We start from the raw sequence: 26,581 nt of genomic DNA, 5'->3' as shown, positions 1-26,581 counted from the left end.
AGGGGCTTCTCCCCCTCTGCTCTCCTGCCTCGCCAGCTGTGTGTGCTGGGCACACGGGGGGCTGTGCAGAGCTGCTCCCTCCTTACGAGTCTAACACCCAGCAACGTGGTTATTTAGCCCTAAACCTCCCTCTTTGGCTGGGTGTGATTTAAGAGCTGTCATCACGAAACATGGTGCCAGAGCCTGGGGTTTTGTAAAGGCACCAGAGTTATTGGCATCCAGCAAACCAGTCAGAGAAGAGGAATAGTTGTAGTTTGTAGGGAAGGGGGGTTAATACTAAAGCATGTTGTCAGGCAGTTTTAGGCTCTTCCCTTGCGTGTTTCCAGCCCTAGAGCCTCTCATTGCAGCACGAGGAGACAACCCTCATCTTGCATTTCCACCTTCTCCCTTTCTGCAGGGTTAATGTGTCGTTCTGCCCTCTGACCTGGAGAATTTCATCTTGTCACCTTGTGTAAATTTCAAGGGGAGCTCTGAGAGCAGATTTCTCTCTCTCTCTGTTTTGTTGCATCTCTCAGTCTCAGTGACTGCAGCCTCAACTGCAACTGCCGAGCACTGAGCGAGCTGCCTGCCAGGCCTGCACATCATCTGTGGTGGTTAAAGATTTCCTGGGATGGTTTTCTCTTTAGGCAGCTGTAAACCATCCCATCTCCATCAGGAGTATTTATTAGTGACACAAAGCAACAGCATGTGTATGAAAATGCCTCTCTCTAGTTGAAATAAACTCTGCCACATCTCAGAAGAAACGAGTTGCAGAGTGTGACGTTGCCAGGGAGGGGGAAGTGGTGCAAATGGCAACTTATTGCCACCTCTTTCCTTTCCTTACACACATGCAGAAGCTTGTGGTGCAAAACATCCTTAGTTCCCTGCAGGAGGGTCTGAGGGATCCGTTCCTGCTTTGGGTTTGTGTGTAGAGGTTGGCATTTTCTCCCAAGTAAAGTGGCAAGACTTGAGCAGACTCCTGGCTTTGTCCCTGGCTGGAGTCTCCCCTGTGTGCTGCTTCTGGAGGTATGTGTCATAAATCAGCCTCCTCCACACTGTTTGTTTTCCTTTCCCAGACAGCCCATGATGCAATCAGCAGTTCATGGCACAAGGGTTTTTCCACCCCAGCCCTGAGGCCGCAGCTCCTGGGAGCTGGTGAAGGGCAGGCAGAGGAGAGCCTGGAGCTGGGCAGCGTTTGCTGCAGCTCTGCTAGTGATCCTGACAGAGGGTGTGACATTGTCTGAGCTCATTCCATGGGGTTTGCATGTGAAATGCAACGCATTGGGCTGCAGGAGGTGTACTCTGTGGTCTCCCTGCATCGAATCCTGTCGAGAGGTGATGCTCCAGGAGGGTTCTTCTGGCCCATGCAGACTTCTAAGCCTAAAATCAACCCTAAAGCAAAACGAAGCGTGCTCTGCTGTGAGTCTGCCAGCTCTGGGGGATGGCTCAGGTGTGGAGGGTTAATGCCAGGGATGGCTGAGCTGGAGCAGCAGCTCTGGAGACGAGGGACAGCTCTGAGTGGAAGAACTGGGGCGCATTCTGTCGGTGCGACACGGAGAGCTTGGCTGGTTTCCACAGGCACCGCTTCAGATTGAGCTTGTAATACTCTTAGGGGAGCCAAGGTAATTGGAGCAGATTTGCAGATGCTGGGTAAATTGCTCTTTTAGCATCAAATAACTCTTACCAAAATCTAATAATGACATATAGGCTGAATTTGCAAAGATTTATGTGACGTTAAAGGGATTGTGTTAGATGTTAACATCGTTTGGAGATTGACTGCTCTCTGGGGGCTGGGGGCCAGGGGAGGGGGGGAATCTTTTAGGGCATCTGAAATGTATTTTTAAAGGACTGTGATGCTTCAGCACACATTTACATGAGAAGGATCAGGGCTTATTCCACTCAAATCTGCTTAGTTTTGCCTAGCCACGGATCTCAATGGGAATGGGAGCAGTTCTCAAACAGAAGCCTGAGGTGAGTTGGAAGGCTGGCTGAGGCGAGTTAGAAGCCTGCCTGAGTCAGTTAGAAGTCTAACTAGACTTTCCTCAGGTCTACCTAGACTTTCCTCGGGTCTAACCAGACTTTCCTGGGGTCTAACCAGACTTTCCTGGGGTCTAACTAGTGGTGAAGCCTAGAAGTAGCATTTGCTGGCAGTGAAGGAGTGCTGGGGTAAGGAGGAGGAGCTTACAGGGCTGCAAACATTGCTGTCTTTTGACCAAGTGCTGCTTTTAAAGCACTCCTTTGCTTCCCCTCTCCTAGGTGTGCCCTTGTCCACGCAGTGGGGACCTCAAGGCTATTTCTACCCCATCCAGATCGCACAGTACGGGCTGAGTCACTACAGCAAGAACCTGACGGAGAAGCCGCCTCACGTGGAGGTGTATGAGACGGCCGAGGACGGGGACAGGGGAGGCCGTGCTGGGGAGTGGACGGTGCCCAGGGGCTGCTCCCTCTCCACAGTGCCTGACAAAGCCAAGTTCACCAGCGTCAAACACTTTGTGGCTCCAGGTGGGTTGTGCCCGCGGGGCGGCCGAGCCGCGGCTGTTGGCGCCCAGGTGGTGTCGGGGGGAGCTTCAGCTGCCTGGCATCGAGCACTTCTCATTTATCATCCGTTACTTCCCACCCTTGAGATCTCACCTGAGAACATCATCTTGTTCCTCTGCCTCTGGAGCATTTATTGCCTTTTGTTTTTCTCCCCATCAGTGCTCTTTAAACATGACCCTAAGGACAGAAGCCTTGGGGGTGTGCGTGGGGGGCCACGAGCAGCTTCAGCTCATGTTTGCTGGGCCTTTCAGCTGCTGTCCCGAAACAGAAGCCAAAAACAAAACCCCACAAGGGAAGGAAAAGAATCTGGAGGCAATTGGGAGGGCTGGGAGTGGCCCTGCTGTGTGGTAAGGGCTGTTTTCACCCTGGAGCAAGCAGGGCACGTGCAGCTCTCCGCTCGGGCGCGGGGTCTCTCTCCTCAGCGGGGTGCAAATGGCAGATCCTAGTTCTGGTTAAGCCAAGTTGCCTTAAACGAGGCAGCAAGAGGGAGCAGAGCTGCCCTGGTGCTGGCAGGGGCCTGGGGGAGGCTGGTGATGACCTGAGGCCACCTCCACGCTCTCCCCTTCACCTGCAGACACGTGAGGGGCGTTGCGTTGCCGTCTCTTCGATTCCCAGTGTCCTGTTTTGTACTTAGCAGGGAGATTCATTATCTCATGCAAGAGTTGCCTTTGTGCTAGGACAGGCTCATTAATAAGGACCTGATGTATTTTGCCTCAATCAATACCCATTAGAATTAATGAGTCCATTACTTAAAAAGACAGTGAAGTGATTTTCAGTTGGCACCTCAGGCCTGGGTCTCTAAGGGGAAGAGCTGTCGGACTCCTGTGTCTGTGCAGTAGATAAATAGGTGGAGAGGAAGGGCTGGAGGATCCTTTATGCATTCCTCCCTCATCCTTTATTGATGAGGAGTAATCTGCAGGGCTGGAAGGCCAGAGTGTGCATCCACTCCTCTTAGAGGCCCTTAAGTAATGGATTTATAGGTGCTTGAGGCGCTGCAGACAACAGGCAGCCTTTAGTCCTCAAAACTCCTGTTTTCTCTCCCTTCTGTTACAATTCACTTCCTTAGCACACCAGCATTTCTTTGCAAGGAGCCATAAAACTCCCTGGACAGGAACCACGAGCCAGGGGAGCGGCTTTAACCAGGTTTCCTTTCCACAGGAGCAAAGTGTTGCGTAACAAAGCACTCAGGGGCTTCTCCAGAAGCAGATGCTCGTCTCCAGAACTCAAAGGGAGGACAGGTTTTCCTTGAGAAGATTGGAAAACGTGGCAGTGAGTCAGTCAGTGGAAGGAACGGGCCCTGCACGACAGCAGCCTGCCACACAGACACTGCAGAGGCCGCTGGTGGGGTTGGGAAAGGGGGGGAACCTCTGCAGGGGCACTTTTCTGGGGTGTTTCACACTGCCAGGAGGAGTGGAAAGGGAGCAGCTGCCTCCTTTGGGACAATCTCCCTCTGTGGAAAGCTGTTGGTTCAAGAAGACTGTCTTTAAGCGTTGATCATCCCTCTCTGCCTTCAAAGCTACAGGACTGGCACTAAGCCTTACAAACTAATTAGCCCTTTGATCTTCTAGCACAGGTTTTTGGAGGAGAAGTTGCTTTTTACCTTTTACAGCCTAGCCTGTGAGAGAACTCTGCATTTTGTTCCGTGGCATTGCCTCAGAGCTTCATTCTACGGGGTTTTCTTTTTAATTAACCTGAGTTTTGCCAACGGAGAGGTTGATAAATAACACATGAGTCCTTCCAGATCCTTTTCCCCTCCCCCACACTGTTAAACTGGGTTTTGGAAAGAAGAAAGTCACAGATTGAACTGTCAGTCCTGAGGGGATCCCAAGTACCTGCTTCTTGGCTCTCCTGGCTTTCTGGGGCGGTGGGCTTGGGAGTTTTCTGCTGGGAGCAGAGCTTTGTTCAGAGCTGGAGCCACTCGAGCAGGGCTGTGTTCTCGGTGTCTCCTCTGCCAAGTGCCATTCCCAGTTTGGAACAAAAGGCTGGTTTGTAGCTTTATGCTTTGAGTTCCAGCAGAGGAAAATGCCACAGCACCTCCATCCTCACAGCTTGGCTGTGGGAAAGGTCCTGCAGGGGCTGCAGCAGCAGCAGCAGCAGTGGGACCTCCCCCCACTGCTCTGCCTCAGCCCAAATCCTGCTGGTGCTGCTTGTGCTCCTGCATCCATCGTGTCCCCAGCAGCATCCCGTGAAGCCACAGCTCAAGGGGCTTCCCCCACTTAATGGCACGTGCTTAATGAGCTCGTGTGTGACGGGGGGTGGGAAAGGACAGCTCGGTTATCCCCGGGGTTGCCCCCAGAGCCTTCCATGCCGCCTGGGAGGAGGGGCCACCCCTGGGAGCTGCCCTCCAGCGCTTGTCTGTGCGGGGGGAAGGAGAGTTTCAGCCCTGACCGGGGCCCGTGTGGTGTCGCTGTGGTTTGTGTTGCAGAGAGCAGCGAGGGGGTGTCTCTGCAGCTGGGCAACAGCCGAGACTTCATCATCTCCTTCGACCTCAAGTTGGTAACGAACGGCAGCGTCTCCGTGGTGCTGGAGACGACGGAGAAGAACCAGCTCTTCACCGTGCACTACGTGTCCAACAGCCAGCTCATCGCTCTCAAGGACAGGGACATCTACTACGGTGTGGGCGCCAGGACTAGCTGGAGCACCCTCACCAGGGACCTGGTGACCGACCTGCGCAAAGGCGTGGGGCTGTCCAACACCAAAGCCGTCAGGCAGACCAAGATCATGCCCAAGCGAGTGGTGAGGCTGGTGGCCAAGGGCAGAGGCTTCCTCGACAACGTCACCATCTCCGCCACCGCCCACATGGCGGCTTTCTTCGCCGCCAGCGACTGGCTGGTGAGGAACCAGGACGAGAGGGGAGGTTGGCCCATCATGGTGACCAGGAAGCTGGGGGAAGGTTTCAGGTCCCTGGAGCCGGGCTGGTACTCGGCCATGGCGCAGGGCCAGGCCATGTCCACGCTGGTGCGCGCGTACCTGCTGACGAAGGAGCAGGCCTTCCTCGGCGCCGCCCTGAGGGCCACGGCCCCCTACAAGCTGCCGTCGGAGCAGCGAGGGGTGAAGGCCGTCTTCATGAACCGCCACGACTGGTACGAGGAGTACCCCACCTCGCCCAGCTCCTTCGTGCTCAACGGCTTCATGTACTCCCTCATCGGCCTGTACGACCTGAAGGAGACGGCGGGGGAGAAGCTGGGCAAGGAGGCGCGGCTGCTGTACGAGCGGGGCATGGAGTCCCTCAAGGCCATGCTGCCCCTCTACGACACCGGCTCGGGCACCATCTACGACCTCCGGCACTTCATGCTGGGCTCTGCTCCCAACCTGGCCCGCTGGGATTATCACACCACCCACATCAACCAGCTGCAGCTGCTCAGCACCATCGACGAGGCGCCCATCTTCAAGGAGTTCGTCAAGAGGTGGAAGAGTTACCTGCGAGGCGGCCGGGCCAAGCACAACTAGAGCTGGCGACCAAAGGCCTCGGCCCCGGGGACGCTCCCAAAGGCGGCTCCTTCCCCCCCCCCACGTCCTGTACAGACCATTGCCAAGAAGTGATCCTTAAAGCTGATCTCGAGTGGCTGCACCCAGCGGGAAGGGGGCTGGGCGGGATTCGGGCACCTCGCCTGTCCCTGGTGCTCCACAGCAGAGGCGTCCGCGCGGAGCACGAGCCCCGAGCCCGTGGGCGAGTGGTGTTGGCTTTGAGTTGGGGTTCTGGGTTTGAGAGGGACGTTTGCAGAAGCCATACAGGTCCTTAAAGCCCAGCACTTGCCTGAGAAGTTGCTCTGTGGGCTGTGTGACGGCGGAGAGCCGCGTGGGTGCAGCGCCGCCGCCAGCGCGCCTCCGCTTGCAGCCCGGGGAGTGGGACAGTGCGTCTTTATAAAGGTGGGGCTTTTGTAATGTGAAAATACACCTTATGTGGGGTGGGTATGTGTGTGTGTTCCCCCTCAGCTCTGCACAGGGAGATCCTTCAGCAGTGTGGTGTCCCTACAGGCGTGTGGATGGCGACTGTGGGCTCCAGTGTCACGTCATGTAAGCACAACCCGCTGTGGCTGGCGGGCTGCGGGGGCCTGGAGCCACAACACCCCCTCTGCAAAGCCCAGCTGGCCACCACCAGCCAGCTTTGCTGGGGTCACCCCCTCCCTGGCACATCTTGGCGTGGAGCCCCGTGTTTTGTCCTGGGCTCTTTGATGGCATCCGAGAGGTTGCCCCGAGCTTTGGCAGCTTTCTCTGGGAGGCTCGTCTGGAGTTGCCCAGTGTGAGGTGGAGCTCGCCTGGGGCAGCTCAGGGCCTGCTCTGGGGATTAATGAAGCATTTTCCTCTGGTGATTTTCACTTTTCACCACCTTGAGTATGTCGAGCGAAAACGAAAATCACCCCTGAGGCCTTTCTAGCTCTAGCTGTGCTTTAATACCAAGCCTCACCTCTGCCTCCTCGTCTCACTGGGCTCAGCTGGGCTGTTGCATCTGCAGCACTGGCTCCTGGGGTGTGCTTTGTCATCGTGGCTGTGCCAGGGGTGCCCGTGCAATAACCCACCCCCTGCGTCCAACCCAACGCTTTCTCTGTGCTCTCGTGACGCAGAAGAATCCAGGTGGTTCCTTTCTCCCACGTCCTTTACAGCCCCTGTTCCCTTCCCTTCTCGGTGGTGTAGCATCCTGCTTGACCCAGGTGGGTGGAAGCAGCCTCCTGCCTGGCTGGAGGGAGGTGGTGTGGCTGGCAATCCCTGGCTGCCTTTGCTGGGGCAGCTCTGGGGTTTTGCACTGACCCCATTACACCTTGTGGGCTGAGCTTCGTGCTGAGGACAAGGCCCACTCAGGTGACAGAAAGGCTGGGCACAAGGACAATATGCATTTGATTATTTCCTTTTTCCCTTTCCTCTGGGTTTTTTTTGATGCTTTTTCTCTCTTTTACCCAGAACAGCTTTGTGATGGGCTGATCTTTGCAGTGCTCCCTACGGTTCCATCCCTCCACAGCAGTGCATGGCACGGGAGAGATTTCAATACCAAAGGTAGCAGAGGTGAATTTCTTTCCCCACCCATGTGCACACCCAGCTGCTCCCACCCAAACCCCAGCAAACCAGCTCCCTCCCCAGCACCAGCTCCCTCCCCCGCACGCCTCCTGCGTCTGCTGCCCCTTTGGAGACCCCAGAGAGGCTCCTTGGGTGCAGCTCAGGAGCTGCTGTCGGTGCCTTACAGAGGCCACAGTTTCCTCTTCTGTGCTTTTTTGCTTTCACTGATGCTGGTTGGAATGTTGCTGCCTGGCAGATCCTTCAGCACCTGGTGAGGGGCGGCTGTAGGGGAGGGAGCTCAGAGCGGAGCTTGGCTGTGCCAGTGCCATGGGGCCTGTCACACCACCTCCTCCTTTCCTCCTCCTTCCCACCTCTTTTCCAACTCCTCTTTACCACCTCCTCCTTTCCTCCTCCTCCTTTCCACCTCCTCCTTTCTTCCTCCTCCGTTCTTCCTCCTCCTTTCTTCCTCCTCCTTTCTTCCTCCTCCTTTCCTCCTCCTCCTTTCCACCTCCTCCTTTCTTCTTTCTCCTTTCTTCCTCCTCCTTTCTTCCTTCTCCTTTCCACCTCCTCCTTTCTTCCTCCTCCTTTCCTCCTCCTCCTTTCCACCTCCTCCTTTCCTCCTCCTCCTTTCCTCCTCCTCCTTTCTTCCTCCTCCTTTCCACCTCCTCCTTTCTTCTTTCTCCTTTCTTCCTCCTCCTTTCTTCCTCCTCCTTTCCTCCTCCTCCTTTCCACCTCCTCCTTTCTTCTTTCTCCTTTCTCCTTTCTTCCTCCTCCTTTCTTCCTCCTCCTTTCTTCCTTCTCCTTTCCACCTCCTCCTTTCTTCCTCCTCCTTTCTTCCTCCTCCTTTCTTCCTCCTCCTCTCTTCTTTCTCCTTTCTTCCTCCTCCTTTCTTCCTCCTCCTTTCTTCCTTCTCCTTTCCACCTCCTCCTTTCTTCCTCCTCCTTTCTTCCTTCTCCTTTCCACCTCCTCCTTTCTTCCTCCTCCTTTCCAACTCCTCTTTACCACCTCCTCTTTCCCTCCTCCTCCTTTCCACCTCTTCCCTTCCACTTCCTCCTTCCCACCTCCTTTTTCCCACCTCCTCCTTCCCTCCTCCTCCTTCACACATCCTCCTTTACCATCTCCTCCTTCACACCTCCTCCTTCACACCTCCCTTGCATTTTTGATTGGCCTTAGCACACATGTGACTTGAACCAACCACCATCAGAGGCCACAGAAGCGAAGAGAGCGAGCTGTGGGGTTTCTCCTGCTTCTTTTGAGTGGAGGTGTGCAGTGGAGGGGGATCAGTGGCCGTTGCTGCCCATAACCTCATCCCCATCGCTTCAGCCGGGGTTCTTTGGTTTGTTTTCAGCCTTCAAACTGACAAAGGCCGTGGGGAGTGAGCTCTGGGGAGTGTTTGCTGGGGCTCTGCTGTCCATAGTGCTGGTTGGGAGCGTGGGGTGTGTGCAGAGCAGTGACACACAAGCACAACTGTACCGGTGTGGCAGTGCCATCCTGCAGGACATTCACTGCAAGCTGCTATGTTCATTCACCTTCTAACTGTGCTTTGGATTTTGTGTGTCTTTCCTACACTTTGGGGTTTTTTTTTCTTTACATGTGGGATTTACACCATGTGTTGAATATGCAATAACTTGTTTACAGGATGCCCTTGTGAAGGGCAGTCCTCTGTAAAGCTGTACAGACTTTGCAGTTGAAGCACAATGTGCACACGTTAGTTTTATATCCAGCAGGAACATGACTTTTTGCAGGGGGGAAAGCTTCTACTATGTTTATACACAAAGGAAAATGGATCAGCATTTGTGCTCAGTGGAAAGCTGCTTTCTAAGACTGTGTAATAAATTGGTTTTTTACCTGAAGACGAACGGGAGGTGTCTCGGTGATTGTGGTCGGTACCTGCAGCCCTGTGGGTGGCTGCAGATGGGCCCTGAGGAGCAGGCAGGGTGCTCAGGTTGAGATGTTGCCTTTTTGGGTGCTCTGGGAGGTTTTTATTCAAAGGAAGGTGGAAAATCATAGACTCAGAGAATGGTGGGGGCTGGAAGGGACCTTTAGAGATCATCCAGTCCAACCCCCCTGCAGAAGCAGGTTCACCTAGATCAGGTCACACAGGAACGTGTCCAGGTGGGTTTGGGAACCTCCTGAGCAGGAGCCTCCACACCCTCCCTGGGCAGCCTGTGCCAGGGCTCCCTCACCTCAGCACTCAATAGTTTTTCCTTATGTTGAAATGGAACTGTTTGTGTTCCAGCTTCATCCCATCACCCCTTGTCCTGTCACTGGACACAACAGAAAAAGGTGATGCCCCAACCTCCTGACACCCACCCTTTATGTACTGATCAGTGTTGCTGAGCTGCCCCCTCAGTCTCCTCTTCTCCAGGCTGAACAGCCCCAGGTCCCACAGCCTTTCCTCATCAGGAAGATGCTCCAGTCCCCTCAGCATCTTGGCAGCCCTGCCCTGGCCTCTCTCCAGCAGTTCCCAGTCCTTCTTGAGGGACACCACTCCCCTAAGTCTTGTTTTCAGCTAAAAACACACAAATCCCATCAAAATCCTGCCCTGCCCACTCCAAAGTGAGATTGAGGCCACCTCTGTCTCAGCCACTCCCTGCCTGAAGTGATGCTTCCCACCTTGATGCTCCCTGGGCAGAGCTGCCAGCTGCCTTGTGGGGACAGAACTAGGTTTTCATTACTTAGCAGTTTGTTAAAAACTGTATGAATTGAAAATAGAAACAGAGTTAAATCTGTTGTCTGGGTGATGAATGTGAGTGTTTGCTGCTCAGTTTGTGCTGAGAGGAGATACATTCTCCATCTGCCTGGAGTGACTGATAACTCCCATGTCCCTGTGCCACGTCCTGAATGTTAAACAGCTGCTTCTAGACTTTACCAACCTCTCCTCCCCCCCCCCCCAAAAAAAAGCTGTTTAAGTGCCATTGCTCAAGGTTTCAGCCCAGTCAACAAGGGGCAGTTGTGCAGTGCTGAGGTGCAAATGTTGAGAGACGTCCTGGCCCTTGGCAGCGTGTTCCAAGAGCTCATCGTGTTGAGTTTGTGTCTCTGCTCAACTTGCTCAGTAGCTCTCTCAGGTTGAGCTGGAGATTAAGGGGATGGAGCACCTTGTAATGACCATGAAGAGCCTCAAGTTGCCCCAGGGGAGGTTGAGGTTGGAGCTGAGGCAGAACTGTTTCCCTGAGAGGGGTGTCAGGCCCTGTGCCAGGCTGCCCAGGGAGCTGGGGGAGTGCCCAGCCCTGGAGGGATCCCAAAGCCCTGCAGCTGAGGTGCTGAGGGCCCAGGGTGAGGGCAGAGCTGGGACTGCAGCAGCTTCAAGGGCTTTAACAACCAAAACCATTGTGGTTCTATGACCTGCTGCCTGTTGCTGTCCCTGGGGAGGGAATGTGGAATATGTGATGGCTCCTTACAGCAAGGTCAGTGCAGAGTGTGGGGAGAACCAAGGTACTGGCCTGGCCTCGGGCACTTGAGGTTCTGCTCTTGCCCTCAGCGTGTGCAGATGCTGGCAGCAGCTCCTGCTCTTGGTGGTGGTGAAAGTGAGGTGTGTCTCATTCTAGATTCTAGATTAACACTATTTGCTAGTGGGCAAATGCTCCACGTGCAGCATCCCTCCCACATGCCCACTGAGGATGCTGTGAGGGCTCAGGGCTGCGTGGGCACAGGCACATCTCTGAGCACCCCACTCCTCTTCCCCAGCCTCTCAGGGAGGATCTGGGCTGGTGGTGTCCCCCATCCCTGCTGATCTCCAGGTGGGATTTCACACAGCCCTTTGCTCAGTGCCCTTTGAGGTCCTGACACAGCCAGAGCCCCCCCAGCCCCAGTCCACTCCTGCTGCTCATCTGCAGGAAGCACCTCCAAAGCCTTATTTCTGCAAAGCCCCTTAGTGGGAAAGGGGGGGAAAGGCAAATCCAGCTGGCATTGCTTGTGTGGGGAACACAAACCCATTAAATCATCATAAAGAAGCCTTTTTACTGAAATCCTGTCTCTATCCCACGTGCTGCCAGGGCTTGGCTGGAGCTCATTAAATGCTGTGATGTTCCACCGTAGCTTTTTTGTTTTCCCTGGGCCTTGTTTGAACAATCAAATGTCAGCAGAAGCAGCTGGTGGTAAATGCCATCTCCCTCTGCCCAGGGAGGGCTGCAGAGTGCTTAACCCAGACATGAGCTGCTTAGAGAGACTTAAACGTGACTCCTGGGTTATTGCTGTCCCTAATGCCCTGAGCCTGGCTGGTGCAGAGCTGTGTCTCCTGCCACGGGCAGGCAGGGCAGCAGTGAGCTCAGGGGAAGGGAGGAGGAGGAGGAGGAGGAGGAGGAAGAGGAGCAGGGTGCCCAGTTACAAGTCCAATAAAATCCAGAGAGTGATTTTGCACTCTCAGGGGCTGGAGCACAAGGGTGCTGGGGAGGGGCTGAGGGAATGGGGGTGTTGAGCCTGGACAAGAGGAGGCTGAGGGCAGACAGGAGCACTCTCTGACACTCCCTGACAGGAGGCTGCAGGGAGCTGGGGGTTGGGCCCTGCTCCCCAGTAATGACAGGACAAGAGGAAACAGCCTCAAGTTGCACCAGGGGAGGGTTAGATTGGAGATGTCCCTGTCCCTGAGCCATGGGATGTCTCCACTGGCACTGCTCACTCTCCATTTCCCAGCAGTTGGCCTCCCAAGCTGCCCCCCCCAAAAAACCTGCATTGTGCAGGGCCCTTCCAGCCTCCACCACTCTGAGATTGATTCCATGACTCTGTGGTTTGGGGCTGCACAGACCTTTGCTGACAGCGCAGCTGCTCCAGCAGCACCTTGTCTCCCGCTGCCTTGGTGCTTTACCACGTCCTGGGAGGAGCTGAGCCATGCAGCCAGCAGCCTCCCTGCTCCAAGTGCCTTTGCCACGAGCTTTCACCCCAGGAACAAGAGGCAGCAGAAGCTCTCAGATGGTCAGTGCCCTGGGGCATCTCTCCTGATGGGAACAGCACCCAGGAGGAGGTCATGGAGCCCTTGGGAAGCTGAGGTCAGTGCTGGCAGGGGAGGGTCAACACACTGGCACCCAGAGACTGGTGTCAAAAACCTTCCCTTGTGGTTAAAATGTAGGATCATAGAATCATGGAATCCAAGAGTGCTGGGGCTGGAAGGGCCCTGCAGAGCTGCTCCAGCCCCAGCCCCTGCTCCAGCAGGTTCCCCTGGCTCAGGGGGCTCAGGAACGTGTCCAGGTGGGGTTGGAAACCTCCTGAGCAGGAGCCTCCACACCCTCCCTGGGCAGCCTGGGCCAGGGCTCCCTCCCCTCAGCACCAAAGGACTTGCTCCTTGTGCTTAAGCAGAACTTTATTTGTTCCAGCTTGTGCCCATTATATCCCTTGTCCTGTCACTGGACACTACAGGAGACAGTGTCCCCCCATCCTGCTGACACCCACCCTTTAGGTGCTGAGCAGTGTTGCTGAGGTGCCCCTGAGCTCAGCCTCCTCCTCTCCAGGCTGAACAGCCCCAGGTCCCACAGCCTTTCCTCATCAGGAAGATGCTCCAGTGCCCTGATCATCTCGGTGTCCCTGCCCTGGCCTCTCTCCAGCCGTTCCATGTTTCTCCTCAGCTGGGGGTAGCGCTGGACATTCCCCAGCCCTCATTTCAGACGACCTTCACTGCCTCTCCCATGCCCTGCGAGCAGAGCCTGGCTCCAGCCCTTCCAGCCGGACACCCCAGCAGCGATGCCCATCTCGCAGCCCGTCGCAGGCTTGTGCAACACGTCAGCAGCGGGAAGAGGCAGCGGCGGGGAGCGAAGGGCTGTGGCAGGGCTGTGGCAGGGCAGTGGCAGGGCTGTGGCAGGGCTGTGGCAGGGCTGTGGCAGGGCTCTGGCGCTGCCGCCGCCGCAGGCTCCCGGAGCAGCGGGCAGGGCGCGGGGCTCAGCGCACCTCCCTCCTCATCTCTGCGAGCTGTTAGCTTCGCGGTCCCGTTGCAGAGCGGCAGCGGGTGCTTGGCGGCGCACAGCGCAGGGGCCCGCCGCGGGAGCTGGGGATGCGCAGCGCGCTCCTGGGAGCGGATCTTTCTCGCTGCGACCCGCCCGGAGCCGCTCCCGACATCCCCGACCCGCGAGCGCTTTTGGCCGCACTTATTTCCGGTTCTATTTTGTTGCCTTTTTCCTGTTCCACTCCAAAGACGAGCCAGGACTCGTTTGCTCCTAATCTGGGAGAGCAGCCGGCGCGGCTCCGACCTCCCGCCACGTCCCATCCCCGCGCCGGGCTGCGGCCGGGACCGTCCCGCGGGGCGCCGGCAGGCGGCTGCGGCTTTGGCACGGCCTCGCTGCCCTTGCTGCGGGGAAGCTGCCCCAGCCCGCCCCGGCCCGGCCCGGCCATGTGCCGCCGTGTTTGTACACAGATGAGCGAGGCGGGTGCCCGCAGCCAGCGCCGGCGCTAACGCAGCAGCCGCCCGCGGCCCCGCTCCCGGAGCAGCGCCGTAAGTACCGGCCGCTCTGCTTTCCCTCCCTCCCTCTCCAGGCTCTCCCCTCGCCGAATCGTTTCGCCTCGCTGCTGCTTTGTGTTTCCACGCTGCTGCCGAGGCTTTGGGGCCGGGGCGATGGCACTTGCACGCAGGCGGCGGTGGGGAGGAGCGGGGCGCCGCCTGCTCCCTGCCCGGTCGCTCAGGGCTGCTGTTTGCGGGGCTTGGGGGGCAGTTTCGGTCGGCGGCGTTGCAGGAGGCGGCCCCGGGGCTGCGAGGGGCCGCTGGGAACCGCTGTCTCAGGCGAAGGGCTCGGACACGCGCCCGAGCCGCAGCCGCCTCCGCGATGCCCGGCGCTGACGGGGACGCTGCGAGCTGCTGGTCCCGGACCCCGAGCGCGTCCCGGCAGCCGCCCGCAGCAACAGCCGCGTCCCACAAAGGCTCCGTTGTTCTGTGCGGAAGGTCTCGGCGTGTCCCGCGCCGCTGACTCCGCTGCCCGCCGCTCAAAGGAGCCCAGCTGCTAGTTTTACACTTCAACAAGTCTCTCTCCTTGCGCCGCCGCAAGAAAGTCGTAAAAGTTAATAATTAACAGCTAAAATAGTTGTTTCCCCTTCCGTGAAAGGCACGGGCTGCGGGCGGGAGCTGGCGGGGAGAGCCCGGAGCCGAGCCCGGCCGGGGGCACAGGGGCAGAGGGGACGTGGCAGGGCTCCCGTCGCCACGGATGAAGCGCAGCCTTGCAGGGGGAGAGCTGGAGCCTCGCCGGGGTGACCCTGAGGTGGCTCCGGACATCCCACGGGGCTCCGCGCACGGCCGTGGGGGGATGATGATGATGATGATGATGATGATGAGGAGGAGGAGGAGGAGGAGGAGGAGGAGGAGGAGGAGGAGGAGGGGCGCGGGGGGTGAGCCTGCGGCTCTGGAGCCCGTTTGCAGCGATGCCCACAGCGGTGCAGCCGCTGCCCTCGTCCCACGGCGCTGCACCGGCCGCTGCCCGGGTGGACAAGCCACGCGAGGGAGGAGGGAGGCGGCGGGGCTGCGGGCTGTGCCCGGGCTGCCGCTGCGCCCCACGGCGCCCGTGACTCATCCTGCTCTTCCAAATACCAGCCCTCGGTTCGGCCGCCTTCGGTCCCTTCCCACGGGCCGTGGAGGGACGCGGCCGGCGCGGGCTGCGCGCAGCGGAGCGGCTCCGTCGGGGCAGCCCGCGGGCTTCGCTCGGGTTTGCAGCCCAGCGCACGGGGGACCAAGGCTCGGGGGGCTCTGTGCAGGTGAAGGCTCTCGCCCCCCGCAGCCCGCCCTTGGGAGGAGTTCGCGAGATAAGGGACGTTATTTTTGTTCCGTCCCGTCATCACCTTCATTTGTGTTTTTATCAGACGGGCGAAGGCAGAGCCCGGCACCGGGCTGCCCTCTATTTCTGGGGCATGCAAATAACCAAGGGCAGCTCTCCCCCAGGTCTGGGGGCTCCGGAGGCCGCCGCAGGGCTCAGGATCCCTTCCCACCGTGCAAAGATCTGGGAGCAGCGAGGGGCTCACGGAGGGGCTGCACGGAGCTTTGCACGCTCGTAGCCCAACAGCCCAAAACACCCACCCCCGTCCCGGTTTGAGTCTAATCTTTAACTAAAGGCTTTTCCAATTTGATTTTACGTCGGGTTTATTGCTCTCTTGCCTCGTTAATTTTTTTCCCTCCTGCAAACCACCTCCGGGCACGTCCCTCCGTCCTCTGCAGGCACAGCCCTCTCCGGGCACAGCCCTCTGTCCTTCTCTGCAGGCACAGCCCTCTCCGGGCACAGCCCTCTCCCCGGGCACTCCCCACATTCAACCCCCGCAGGTCTGCGCCAGAGCTGCTCAAGCCCCACGGAGAGGTAGAGTATGGGCAGGGAGGAAGAGGCCTGGAAAGGGCAGCAATGGGGTTTCTTTGGGACTGGCAGGTGCCTGTGCAGCACCAGCGATGGGTGCTGATGGCAGAGGCTGGCGGTGTCCCGGTGTGAGGTTGTGGGATGGCTGAGGCAGCTGAAGTGCCATCCCGGGAGCAGCTCTGGGGAGGCTGATCTCACGAGCTGAGCCTCAGGCTCCCCTCTCACCACGCTTCCCCAGGGCCTGGTGGTTCCTTGCAGCAGGACACAGGAGACCATCATTTGTTTCACCTTTATTTCACAGCCCAGAGGGGGAAGAGGCGGCGCTGCCGGAGCCAGCGGCGGGTAAGAGGGGGAGGTTTGTGGGGGGGGGGGGTCTACACCTTGGCACCGGGATGTTTGATGGGGTGTGGGCAGAGGGAGACCAACCCAGACACTGCCTGGGACCCTGTGTCCTCCTCCCCACTGCCCCGAGGGGACCTCCCCACACCCTGCAGCCCGTGCCCTGGTGTGTCTGTCTGACCTTGAGGTGCTCTGGGGATGTGTGGGCTGTCCCTGCATCACCCCTGGCTCTGCTGAGGTGGTAACAGGGGGTTCAGTCCCTCTGGATGGTGGGCATAAGGGCACGCTGTCCTTCTCCCACAACCTCTTTTGGATATGGGTGGCAGGGGGGGATCCCACCGGCTCCCCTCGCTGTGCCACAGGAACCCCCCCCCAGAAGTGTTTGGGACCTCCACAGGGACTCTGTGCCACATCCCCACGGATGCTCCTCTCCTGCAGGCTGCTCATCCCGAGCCCAACCAGCACCCACTGCTGCCCACCGAGGGGGATGTGCCCACGTGGGCTCTGAGCCACCGCCGGGGCTCGACCCCAGGGCAGCTCAGCCAAAAACGTCCCTCGGAGCCTGAGCCCCGACCTGCACCATGCTCAGCCTCAAGCTACCCCGGCTGCTCAGCATCCACCAAGTGCCTAAGGTCAGAGAGGGGTTTCTCTGCCCTACACCCTGGGCTCGGTGGGATGTGGGGAGGTGACAAGCAGGAGGGATGTGCTGTGGTGGCCATTCCCCCAGGGGCAGTGCTCATTCTCTTTCCCAAATCACCTCCCGTGGGGGCACACGGCTTTGTCCTCACAGCCCCTGGATCATGGGCACCCTCCTTCCTTTGTCCCCAGCCCCGGAGGGATCCCAAAGCCGTGGAGCCGAGGTGCTGAGGGCTGTGGGTTAGTGGTGGCTGTGGCAGGGTGAGGGGAGGGCTGGGCTCCAGCAGCTTCAGGGGGCTTTGCCAACCAGAACAATCCTATGGTCCTATGACTCCTTCTCCTCCGACTGCCACCAGTGCCAGTCCTTGCCTTGCAGGGCTACCAGGAGCAGGGGATCCTCTTTGGGTATCGCCCCCCCAGAAGCTCAGCAGCTGACTGTCTCCTCAGCGTCTTCCAGATGACAAACGAGACCCTGAACATCTGGACACACTTTGTGCCCGCCTGGTAGGCTCCATGCCCGGGGCCATCTGGGGGAGGAGGAGGAGGTTGGGTCCGTGTGGTGGGAGCGAGGGCTAGGGGCTGCCCAGGGGCTCGGTGCCGACCTTCCTCCACCCCACAGGTACTTTGTGTGGACGCTGGTGGGGCGGCTGCGGGGCCCGGGGGGCCGGGAGGACCCCCACACCCAACCCCTCCTGGCCTACCTGCTGACCTGCTGCATCTACCCACTGGCCTCCAGCTGTGCCCACACCTTCAGCACCATGTCCACCCGCGCCCGCCACCTCTGCTACTTCTTCGACTACGCGGCTCTCAGCATGTACAGCCTGGGTGAGGAGAGGCTGGGCTGAGGCAGAGTGTGTGAGGGGCCAGCAACCCCCTGAGCTGAGCCCCAGAGAGGCACTGGGGATGGGGCTGAGCCCTGGGTGCTCAGATGGGACACACACACATGGCAGCTGCTTGTGTGCAGCTCCTGCTCCTCCTCCCTGCAGCCTGGCGCTCGGGGAGGACCCTGAAGCTGCTCTGACACCGTCACCAGTAAGAATTTGGGGCTGGGTTTTGTAGCAGGCACAGGGGCCTGGCTGTGTGACACTCTGTGGTGTTTGGAGGACATGGAATAAGGGGAAAAACCAGCACATGAAAGACAAATGCTGTCAGTGAGGTCGGGGAGCAAAGCCAGGCTGGGTAGCAGCATGGCACGACACCCACCCGGCTCCTGCAGGGCACTGCAGGAGCTGCCCATCGGGGTGTCTGCCCAGGGCTCCCTCAGCTGCTCCCCAACCTTCCTCCCGCTTGCTGAGAGCACCCACAGCCCCGTGCCCGTGCAGGGGCTCAGGGGGGGCTGACAGGGCTGTCCTGGCTCGGCAGGCTCTGCTCTGGCATACTCAGCCTACGCCTTCCCCACGGCCTGGCTCGGCGGCTCCTTCCACCGCTGCTACGTCCCCGTCGCCGTCTTCAACACCATCGTCAGCACCAGCCTGTCCTGCTACTCCAGGTAAGAGCCTGCTCTGGCTGTGGGGTGCTTGTGGTGTGACTGGTAAAGCTTTGCAGTGGCTGGGCTGTAGCTGTCAGCCTTGAGCCCGGGAAGGGGAGGCAGGGGAAGCGTTTGTTGCGTGTGGGTGCTGGGAGAGGCTGGGGAACAAAAGCGTCGCAGTGGCTGCAGTCTGGGAGAGTTCAGGAGGTGATGTGGCATGGCATGTGCCTGCCAGGGAGATGCCCTCCTCCAGCACCTCGTCTGGGCTGTGGTTCCTTTGCACAGGAGCCACAAAACAGGGTGGGCTCCACTGCCCTTGGCATCCCTGTGTGTGTTTCAATGTGAACACGAGCATGGTCAGGCCAGGAGCACGTAGCAGCCTGAGAGCTGCATGTCTGTGTGTGTCTGTGTGTCTGTCTGTGTGTGTCTGTGTGTGTGTCTGTGTGTGTCTGTGTTTACATGTCTGTGTGTGTAAGAGATTTGCAGAGGAGGAACCCTGACGTCCTCACAGCCCGTTGCATCATTCCCAAAGCATGAGCAGCACTGTGTGAGCCGTGTTTTGTTCCTGAACGACATTAGACCATTTGTTTGGAGTAACTCAAACATCCCGATGACTCAGCTGGTTTCCAGAGACACATGCCGTGCTGGATCCTGAGCTGGAAGGCTTTTCAGTTCATTCCTGGTAGATGCCTCCCTGAAGGCTGTTTGTAAAGCACTTGTCTCTGTCACTACAACAATGTGCAGTTTCATAGATTCATGGAGTGATGGGGCTGGAAGGGCCCTGCAGAGCTGCTGCAGCCCCAGCCCCTGCTCCAGCAGGTTCCCCTGGCTCAGGGGGCACAGGAACGTGTCCAGGTGGGGTTGGAAACCTCCTGAGCAGGAGCCTCCACACCCTCCCTGGGCAGCCTGGGCCAGGGCTCCCTCAGCTCAGCACCAAAGGAGTTTCTCCTTGTGTTTGAAGTGGAGCTTTTTGTGTTCCAGCCTGTGTCTGTCAGTTCTTGTCCTGTCACTGGACAGTAGAGAGAAATCCTCCTGACACCCACCCTTTAGGTGCTGGTCAGTGTTGCTGAGATCCCCCTCAGCCTTCTCCAGGCTGAACAGCCCCACATCCTGAAACCTTTCCTCCTCATAGAGATGCTTCAGTCCCCTGAGCATCTTGGTGGCCCTGCCCTGGCCTCTCTCCAGCAGTTCCCTGTCTCTCTGCAGCTGGGGAGCCCAGCACTGGCCACAGGGCTCCAGATGAGGCCTCAGCAGGGCTGAGCAGAGGGGGAGCAGAACCTCCCTCAACCTGCTGGATATAGTTTTCCTAATACAGCCCAGGATGCCATTGGGCTCCTTGCCCAAGAGGTCACTCTGCCAGCCCCAACATGTTGCCACTTTGCTTTGCAAAATGTGCAATTCCTGTTTTCACAAGCAGCATGAATCAAATGGCAATGTTCCTTCCTTCCTTCCTTCCTTCCTTCCTTCCTTCCTTCCATCCATTTTGGGGTGTTGTTTTATTCTGGGGTACCTTTGGCATGTGGTTGCTCTCTGACATGCAGCTGCTTGTCCCAGTATCACATAACCCTGGAGGGCTTTTCCTCCTGGGCTGCTGTGCCCAGGCAGCTCCCCAGGACCTCTGGCACAGGGCTGGGGGTTTTGATGCTGCTGCCTTAGTGGGCAGAAAGATGCTCCCAGGCCCTGGCAAACAGAACCTGGCAGCCCACTGGCTCTGCCTCAGGAGAGAGGCTGCTGCAGGGGGGATGCAGCTCAGCATTGCTGCACCCCACTGAGCTCTTGATATTCCTTATAGTCCTGCAAATTCAGCTCATTTAAGTGTCTCTTGAGTCCAAGAGGATTTACTTGCCCTTTGATCTATGGGTCCCTCCCTGGGGTAACTCCCTGGGGTGGAAGGTTTGGACCTCTCCTTGGCATGGCTGCAGACTCCAGGGTCTCTCTTGGATCACTCAGTGCATGATGCCAGTTGAGGCTTGCTATTGTTTTTTCCACACATCCCTCATTTCTTTCTCTTTCTTTCTGTCTCTTTCCTCCCTTATTTTTGTCTTGTGCATCTCCTCCTTGTCTCATTAGATGGGCTTAGCAAAGGAAGCTCACTGACCATGTGCTGATCCTAGTGCTTACCATTTGAAGATAACACTTTACAAATAGCAGCAGCTTCAGATCAGCTCCAGATTAATTTGGAGTGTTTAAAACAACACCCCAATCTTGACCTGCAAATGTAAGTGCCAGCACCTCTCTGCTACAGAACTGTAAGTACAGGTGTGTGAAATGCATCCAGCTCTTGCAGGGGGGTAAGATAGCAGCTCCTGTTTGGGTCATTTTCACTTAGAGAAGTAGTAAATCAGTCAAATGTAGGGTCAAAAAGTAAAATAGCAACACAGAGCCCTGGGTGAGCAGAAATGCTGACTGTAGCATAGCACTGGGGGCCAGCAGTGCTGCTGGTTTACCTCACAGGGGGGAGCAGAGCCCCTCTGATTCATCACCACACCACACTGTGCAACGGGCAGTGATGCCTCTGAGCTCAGAGGGGACTGGTCCAGGCGGTCCAGGACTTGAACTGGGGGTGTTTATACTGGAGAAGAGGTGGCTGAGGGGAGACATGAGCACTCTGTGACTCCCTGCCAGGAGGTGATGGCTGAGGGAGTGGTCAGTCTCTGCTCCCCAGTAATGAATGACAGGACAAGGGGAAATGGGCTGCAGTTGCCCCAGGGGAGGTTGAGGCTGGAGCTGAGGCAGAACTGTTTCCCTGAGAGGGGTGTGAGCCCCTGTGCCAGGCTGCCCAGGGAGCTGGGGGAGTGCCCAGCCCTGGAGGGATCCCAAAGCCCTGGGGCTGAGGTGCTGAGGGTTAGAGCAGGGTGAGGGCAGGGCTGGGACTGCAGCAGCTTCCAGGGCTTTACCAACCCAAATGCTTCTGTGATTCTCTGATCTGAAACAAAGGCCTTTGCTAAGCCACTGCCTCAAATTTCACCCTCTTCTCTGGAAACTTCTCTGGTCCTGGCTGGCTGGTTGATGAGTCAACAGTGCGATCTTTGGTTGTTTGTTTTTTGCATCCTGTGCCCTGGGAAGGTTGCATTGCCAAACAGGGAAGTGTGTGCAGATGGGCTGCATGGCCTTTCCATCAGGGCTGATAACCTCTGTCACACAGAGCTCCCGGCTGCATCCCCACCCAGCAGCTGCACAAAGGGTTTCTTTCAGCTGCAACATTTGGTATGTCCCTGTGGCCATCCCTCTGAAAGCAGAAAAACCTGTATGGGCTTCTCAGGATGAGAAGAGGGTGTGCTGGGACCCTGCTGCCTCTCACTGACTCAGCTACATCTCACTCCATCTCCACTGTCCCCAGGGTTACCATGGGCCTGGCCTCGTGCCCAGGCTGTGATAGGTGCCTCTGTGTTGGCAGCAGAGGAGAGCAGGTTGGATGGGTGTGTGGGTGAAGGAGTGGGGAGATGCATGGTAAAGGTGAGCAGGGTGGGAGTCCAGCACTGGGCAGGGGAAACCGAGGCAGGAAAATCCACCAGGAACCATGCAGAAAAAACAGGAGAGAATAGAGCAGGAGGCAACTCCAGCAGCATCCTGATGGGTCCTGAGCAAGCCACCAGCCACAGTGGAAGGGCAGACTGAGGAGCAGCAAGATGAGAGCCCGTATGCAGTTGGTGGCTCGTGTTGGGGTTTCAGCCCATGCTTTGGGTCACGTTGGCAGAGCCCTTCTGCTCTGTGGGCAGGGCAGTTGTAACTCCACTCCAGCTTATCTCCCTCTTCCCACACTGGGCTGAAGCCCTGTAAAAGTTGGTTTTTCCCCAGACAGTGGGAGAGGTTTTGTGGTCCCAGGCTGGAGCTCCAGTGGCAGGGAGCATCCTGATGCCCACCCTTCTGCCCCCCAGCTGCCCTCACAGCCAGTCTCACTGGGGGTGGCTGGAGATGCTGCACTGAGCAGGGTGTCAGCAGGTGCTGCTCAGCTGCCTTGAGCCCCCCCTGGACTTTCCATCTCTGGGTTTCCTTGGAGCTGCATTGCCCAGGCAGCAGGAGCAGGCTCAGGGCTTGGCACAGGGCTCGTGGCCCAGCTCCAGGTGCTGCAGTGGGGGGTTTTGGGGACCTGGGTGTTCAGCTGTGAAGCATGTCCTGTGCTTCAGCAGCATGATTTCCTGGGGAGCAAAATGCAGGCTATCATTCCCTGCCCAGACACTTCCCTCCTCGTGCAGGGTGTGATTGGAAGGACCAGGCTGCTGCTTCTGTTGTCATGGTGATGTCATTAAAAAGTAACTGGTTTAATTAATGTAGTTGGTGATTTCAGGAGCTCTCAACCACACATTCACTGAGGTGATGGTGGCAAAGTCTTGGCAGGGTGTAAGAAAGGAAGGGTGTTGTGGCATTTCATGCACTTCAGCCTTGAGCTGCAGCACGGCTTAATTAACAACCAGCAGCGATCCCAAACCAGGGCAGCTGTATTCCCCTCCACTGCTGTGCTCAGGAGCCTTGGCTTCAACACCCAGAGTGAAAACTCTGTTAACAACAACTGCAGAGGCAGCAGCTGTTGAAAGGCCAGCTCTGGCCCTGGCTGCTGATGGGTAACAGTTAATGAGCAATGGTCAAAGAAGCTGTCAGCCACGCCAGGGTGGTGTGAGGCTGTTTCCAGAGCTGCAGAGTCACCTGTGAGAGGGGTGGGTGGCCAGGGAAGGTTCAGCAGGCAGGGGAGGATGTGTGTGCAGTCTGTGCACTGCAACTCCCAGCAGCATATGAAAATGCCTTCTCTGTTGTGCTGCAGGTTCCTGGAGGTGGAGAGGCCCAGGCTCAGCAAGGCTGCCCGCACCCTGGCCTTTGTGTACCCCTACCTCTTCGACAGCATCCCTCTCTTCTACAGGGTATGGCCTGTGTTCACAGCACCAAGGCATCTGAGTGCCACGGGGTTGGGAATGCCAGCTGCTTCATCTTAGCCTGAAAGGATCTGGGAAAATAATGTCAGCCTTTTTAGGTGTTTGGTTTGAACAAGAGAAAACAAACTCTGGCAGGAAAAGAGATTGCAGTGTTTGTTCCTGCACCTATTGACAGGCAGATTCCTCCCACTTCAAAGCACCAAACTTTGCAGCCAGTGTAGGAACTGGAACACTTGCAGCTTTCAAAGGCAGGAACTTTGCAGCCAGTGCTGCAAAGTTCCTGCCTTTGAAAGCTGCAAGTGTTCCAGTTCCTACACTGGAGTGGGCTGGGGATTTTCCTGTGTAAGGAAGGAGGTGTTGGGCTGGGATTTGCATGAAGCAGCTCCTGTGCTGGGGCCAGGGTGCTGCCCGGCGTGCCCCTGGGGGTGGGTGATGGGCAAAGATGATGTGGGCTGGGGGAATGGCTCTGGCACCCTCAGAAGTGTGTTGTTCCCCTCTTCCCTCTGGGCTGCTGCAGTTCTACCTGTGTGCAGTGGAGAGCTGCTCAGAGGCTGCCATCCTGCTCCACTACAAACACACCATCTTCGCCTTCCTCACCTGCTTCATCTTTGCCAGCCACCTGCCAGAGAGACTTGCACCAGGACACTTTGATTATATTGGTAAGTGCCCCAGGGGAGTGTGGTGGGCATTGTTTCCTCACTCTTTGCAGGGAGGAGGCACATTAATGTGCAGGTGACTCCCAGAGGTTCTCTGCTGCAAATCTGGAGCGCTGTGTGTGAGATCCAGCAGTCCTGCTGTAATGGGCAGTGTGGGAACAGCTCTGGAAGCATGCTGCTGCTTCCTAAGTGTTTCCACTGAGGGTTTCATGGCCACAAAGCACTCACTGCTCATGGGAAGAACAGCTCTCCCCTGTGGCACAGGGCTGCTTGACAGTGCTGTGTCAGGGCGGTGCAGGAGGCTGGATGGCAGTCCTGGCCATGGCAGGGTCACAGAATCACAGAGTCCCAGAGTGGTGGGGGCTGGAAGGGCTCTGCAGAGCTCCTCCAGCCCAAGCTCCTGCTAAAGCAGCTTCCCCTGGCTCAGGGGGCACAGGAACGTGTCCAGGTGGGGTTGGGAACCTCCCGAGCAGGAGCCTCCACACCCTCCCTGGGCAGCCTGGGCCAGGGCTCCCTCACCTCAGCACTGAAAGTGTTTTTCCTTATGTTGAAATGGAGCTGTCTGTGTTCCATCACCCCTTGTCCAGGGGTCCTCCCTGCTCTCTGCAGCACTCTGTGCACAAGCACAGGGCTCCTTGGCACCTCACATGTGCCAGGATGGCAGCAGTGGGCTGCACCTCCCTCCTTCCCTCCCTCCCTCCTGCTCCAGCCGGCTGTGTTTTGGAGAGGAAGATCTCTGTGCTGTGGTGGCACGACGATGGAAGGCACAGAAATGACTAGAATAACTCCTTAAAGGCCCTGGATGGTAGGCAGAAGGTTTCAGCAAAGCCTGAGGAGCTTCTTGGCCAGTGCTTTTGGCTTTGTTGCAGGGCACAGCCACCAAGTCTTCCACGTCTGCGGGATCCTCGGCACGCACTTCCAGATGGAGGCCATCACCACAGACATGGCGCAGCAGCACCAGCAGCTCCTGCACACCTCGCTCCATCCCTCCTCCCTGCAGACTCTGGGCTCCATGGGCATCTGCCTGGCCATCAACCTGGCCATCATCAGGCTCTGCTCCACGTCCCTGCGCCTCGTGCCAGAGCCTCTGCACAGAGACAAAGCCCACGGGCATTAGGCTTCGGGTGCAGGTGGTGGTTATGCTGCTCCACAGGAGAGACCCCCAAACAATCTGTGTGTGGGGTGGGTGAGGAGGATTTTATTCACCTCCACTCTCTGAGGAAACCTTTCCTTATCCTTTTCTCAAGAGGGAAGCGTATTGCACTGGGTTTTGTACATAGAGCTTCAGAGCAGGGACAGATTAGGGGATGCTTTTAATCAACTTTGCTGTTTCCCCCACAAGAAATATTTAACATAATCCTTTCTTTTCCTGTAAAAGGGAGATAAGTGCTAATACTTTCCAGAGCAATAGGCATTCATCAGATCTGCCTTACAGAGGAGCTGGGGAGACAAGGGAATGTGGGTGGCCCTGGTCAGCTGGTGACACAGATGTCCTCTTGTCAGCAGTTCAGGCCAGTAGCCAAGACTCCTTGGCGAAGGCACGAGCAAGGCCTTTCCCAGGAGCTCCCTAACTAAGGTTTTCACCATGAAAGTGGCTTTATTGTGGAGATTAAAACCTCAAGTGTGTGTGTTCCACAGCCTTACGCTAAACACAAGTGCCTGACAGATGTGGGACTGAGACAGAGGTCTCTGACAGGTTAACTACATCTGTTACCTGCCAAGAGTTATTCTGCAACAACTCTCCGTGGCCATTCCTCCTAAATAGCTCTTTTTTTGGGTCCAAACATCAGCTGAGCAAGAAGTGGGAGTCTGTACAGCATAGAGAGAGAGCAGTGTTGGATGAGAGGCAAGGGCAGCTCAGCTGTGGGGTCAAACCCTGTCCTTTCAAAGCAATTCCAGCATTAGAGCTGTGCTCACCCAGCAGTGGCCCTGTGCTCCAGCTCCTGCTCCTCGCTTTCCTTCCCTGCTGTGTCTGGCTTTTAGGGGCAGGAGGGGAGAGCTGGAGGTCTGAGCCTGGTCTTGGTGAGCAGCCTGTGGGGAGAGCTCAGCTGGTGGCTGCTGAGATGGAGGCTGGATTTACCCAAGGCCACACAGGAGGCCCAGGAGCGAGTGATGCAAAGATCAGTGCCAGGGAACACCATCAAGCTCATTGATAATCATAGGGGTGTAGGATCCCTTTGGTGTGTAACCATCTCTATCAAGGTCTGGCTGATGCACTTTGGAGTGACAACACAAGGGCTCATTTAATATAACGATGGGACAGATAAGTCATTTGAGAAATGGCTTTCTGCTGAAAGCTGACCGAGGTTTATATTTGTATTTATAAGCACTGGAACTGTTTATTCAACAGGTTTATTTCATTAAAAGAGGAAAACCTACTACAACTGGTGTATGCCAACCTGATGGGTGGAGCTTCATAAAGATGCAGGCTGGGAAAATGAATCACCTCAGAGAGAAGTGCTCATGCTGCAGAGTTTGTTTACCTCGTGTGAGTGAGGGCAGAGGAACCTGGCTCTGTGAGCAAGGTGTGCTTTGAGGGTCTGTACAATCAACAGGAATCATTTGACATTCTTTTCCTTGCTTGTTTAACTCTGGAAGTCCTCTCATCCTCTTCTGGTGAAACCACTGGTAGGAAAACTAGATTAAAAGTAAATATAGCACCATGTTACACACCGGTATCATAACCCTGCTGGATCCTGCAGCACTTTGCATCGACCCTTTGTTTGGCACACCCTTTCTGTACTGAACAAGGGACTGTTTGGTCTTGGAGCAGCACAGACCACACAAATTTCTTCTGCAGTCACGAGACAGGCCTTCAAAAATTGTCAGGACAAGAGGAAAGAGGCTCAAATT

The 26,581-nt window shown here is 57.0% G+C and overlaps 2 protein-coding genes across 5 annotated transcripts in view; both read left to right on the top strand.

Annotated features, from left to right (window-relative positions):
- GLCE (glucuronic acid epimerase) overlaps positions 1-7,942 on the top strand; it is a 58,687-nt gene extending 50,745 nt beyond the window's left edge. For all 3 annotated transcript variants that reach the window (XM_062000155.1, XM_062000156.1, XM_062000157.1), the window contains 2 exons: positions 2,236-2,481; positions 4,943-7,942. In XM_062000155.1, the coding sequence (XP_061856139.1) occupies positions 2,236-2,481; positions 4,943-5,967 (1,271 nt within the window). In that variant the 3' untranslated portion in view covers positions 5,968-7,942. The remainder of the gene's footprint in view (positions 1-2,235; positions 2,482-4,942) is intronic.
- Positions 7,943-13,635: 5,693 nt separating this feature from the next.
- On the top strand, positions 13,636-26,091 carry PAQR5 (progestin and adipoQ receptor family member 5). 2 transcript variants are annotated; one of them, XM_061999688.1, is made up of 9 exons: positions 13,636-13,927; positions 16,063-16,103; positions 16,539-16,732; positions 17,113-17,240; positions 17,356-17,561; positions 18,099-18,225; positions 22,964-23,060; positions 23,590-23,731; positions 24,598-26,091. In XM_061999688.1, the coding sequence occupies exons 3-9, from the start codon at positions 16,682-16,684 to the stop codon at positions 24,843-24,845; spliced, it is 999 nt and encodes a 332-aa protein (XP_061855672.1). In that variant the 5' UTR covers positions 13,636-13,927; positions 16,063-16,103; positions 16,539-16,681; the 3' UTR covers positions 24,846-26,091. The 2 variants fall into 2 exon arrangements, with proteins under 2 accessions (XP_061855672.1, XP_061855671.1); XM_061999687.1 differs by having other exon boundaries at positions 16,000-16,103.
- The last annotated feature ends 490 nt before the right edge of the window (positions 26,092-26,581 follow it).

The sequence above is a fragment of the Colius striatus genome, chromosome 7, assembly GCF_028858725.1.
Source record: "Colius striatus isolate bColStr4 chromosome 7, bColStr4.1.hap1, whole genome shotgun sequence".
Classification (NCBI taxonomy): Eukaryota; Metazoa; Chordata; class Aves; order Coliiformes; family Coliidae; genus Colius; species Colius striatus.
This window is presented reverse-complemented; position numbering and strand designations above follow the sequence as displayed.

What these genes read in the sequence shown, in the direction of transcription:
- PAQR5 (XM_061999688.1), top strand. Translation starts at nt 16,682, where the DNA reads ATGCTCAGCCTCAAGCTACCCCGGCTGCTCAGCATCCACCAAGTGCCT. An exon ending in ACACACTTTGTGCCCGCCTG is followed by an intron (nt 17,241 to 17,355) that starts GTAGGCTCCATG and finishes TCCACCCCACAG; the next exon opens with GTACTTTGTGTGGACGCTGG. An exon ending in GCATCCCTCTCTTCTACAGG is followed by an intron (nt 23,061 to 23,589) that starts GTATGGCCTGTG and finishes GGGCTGCTGCAG; the next exon opens with TTCTACCTGTGTGCAGTGGA.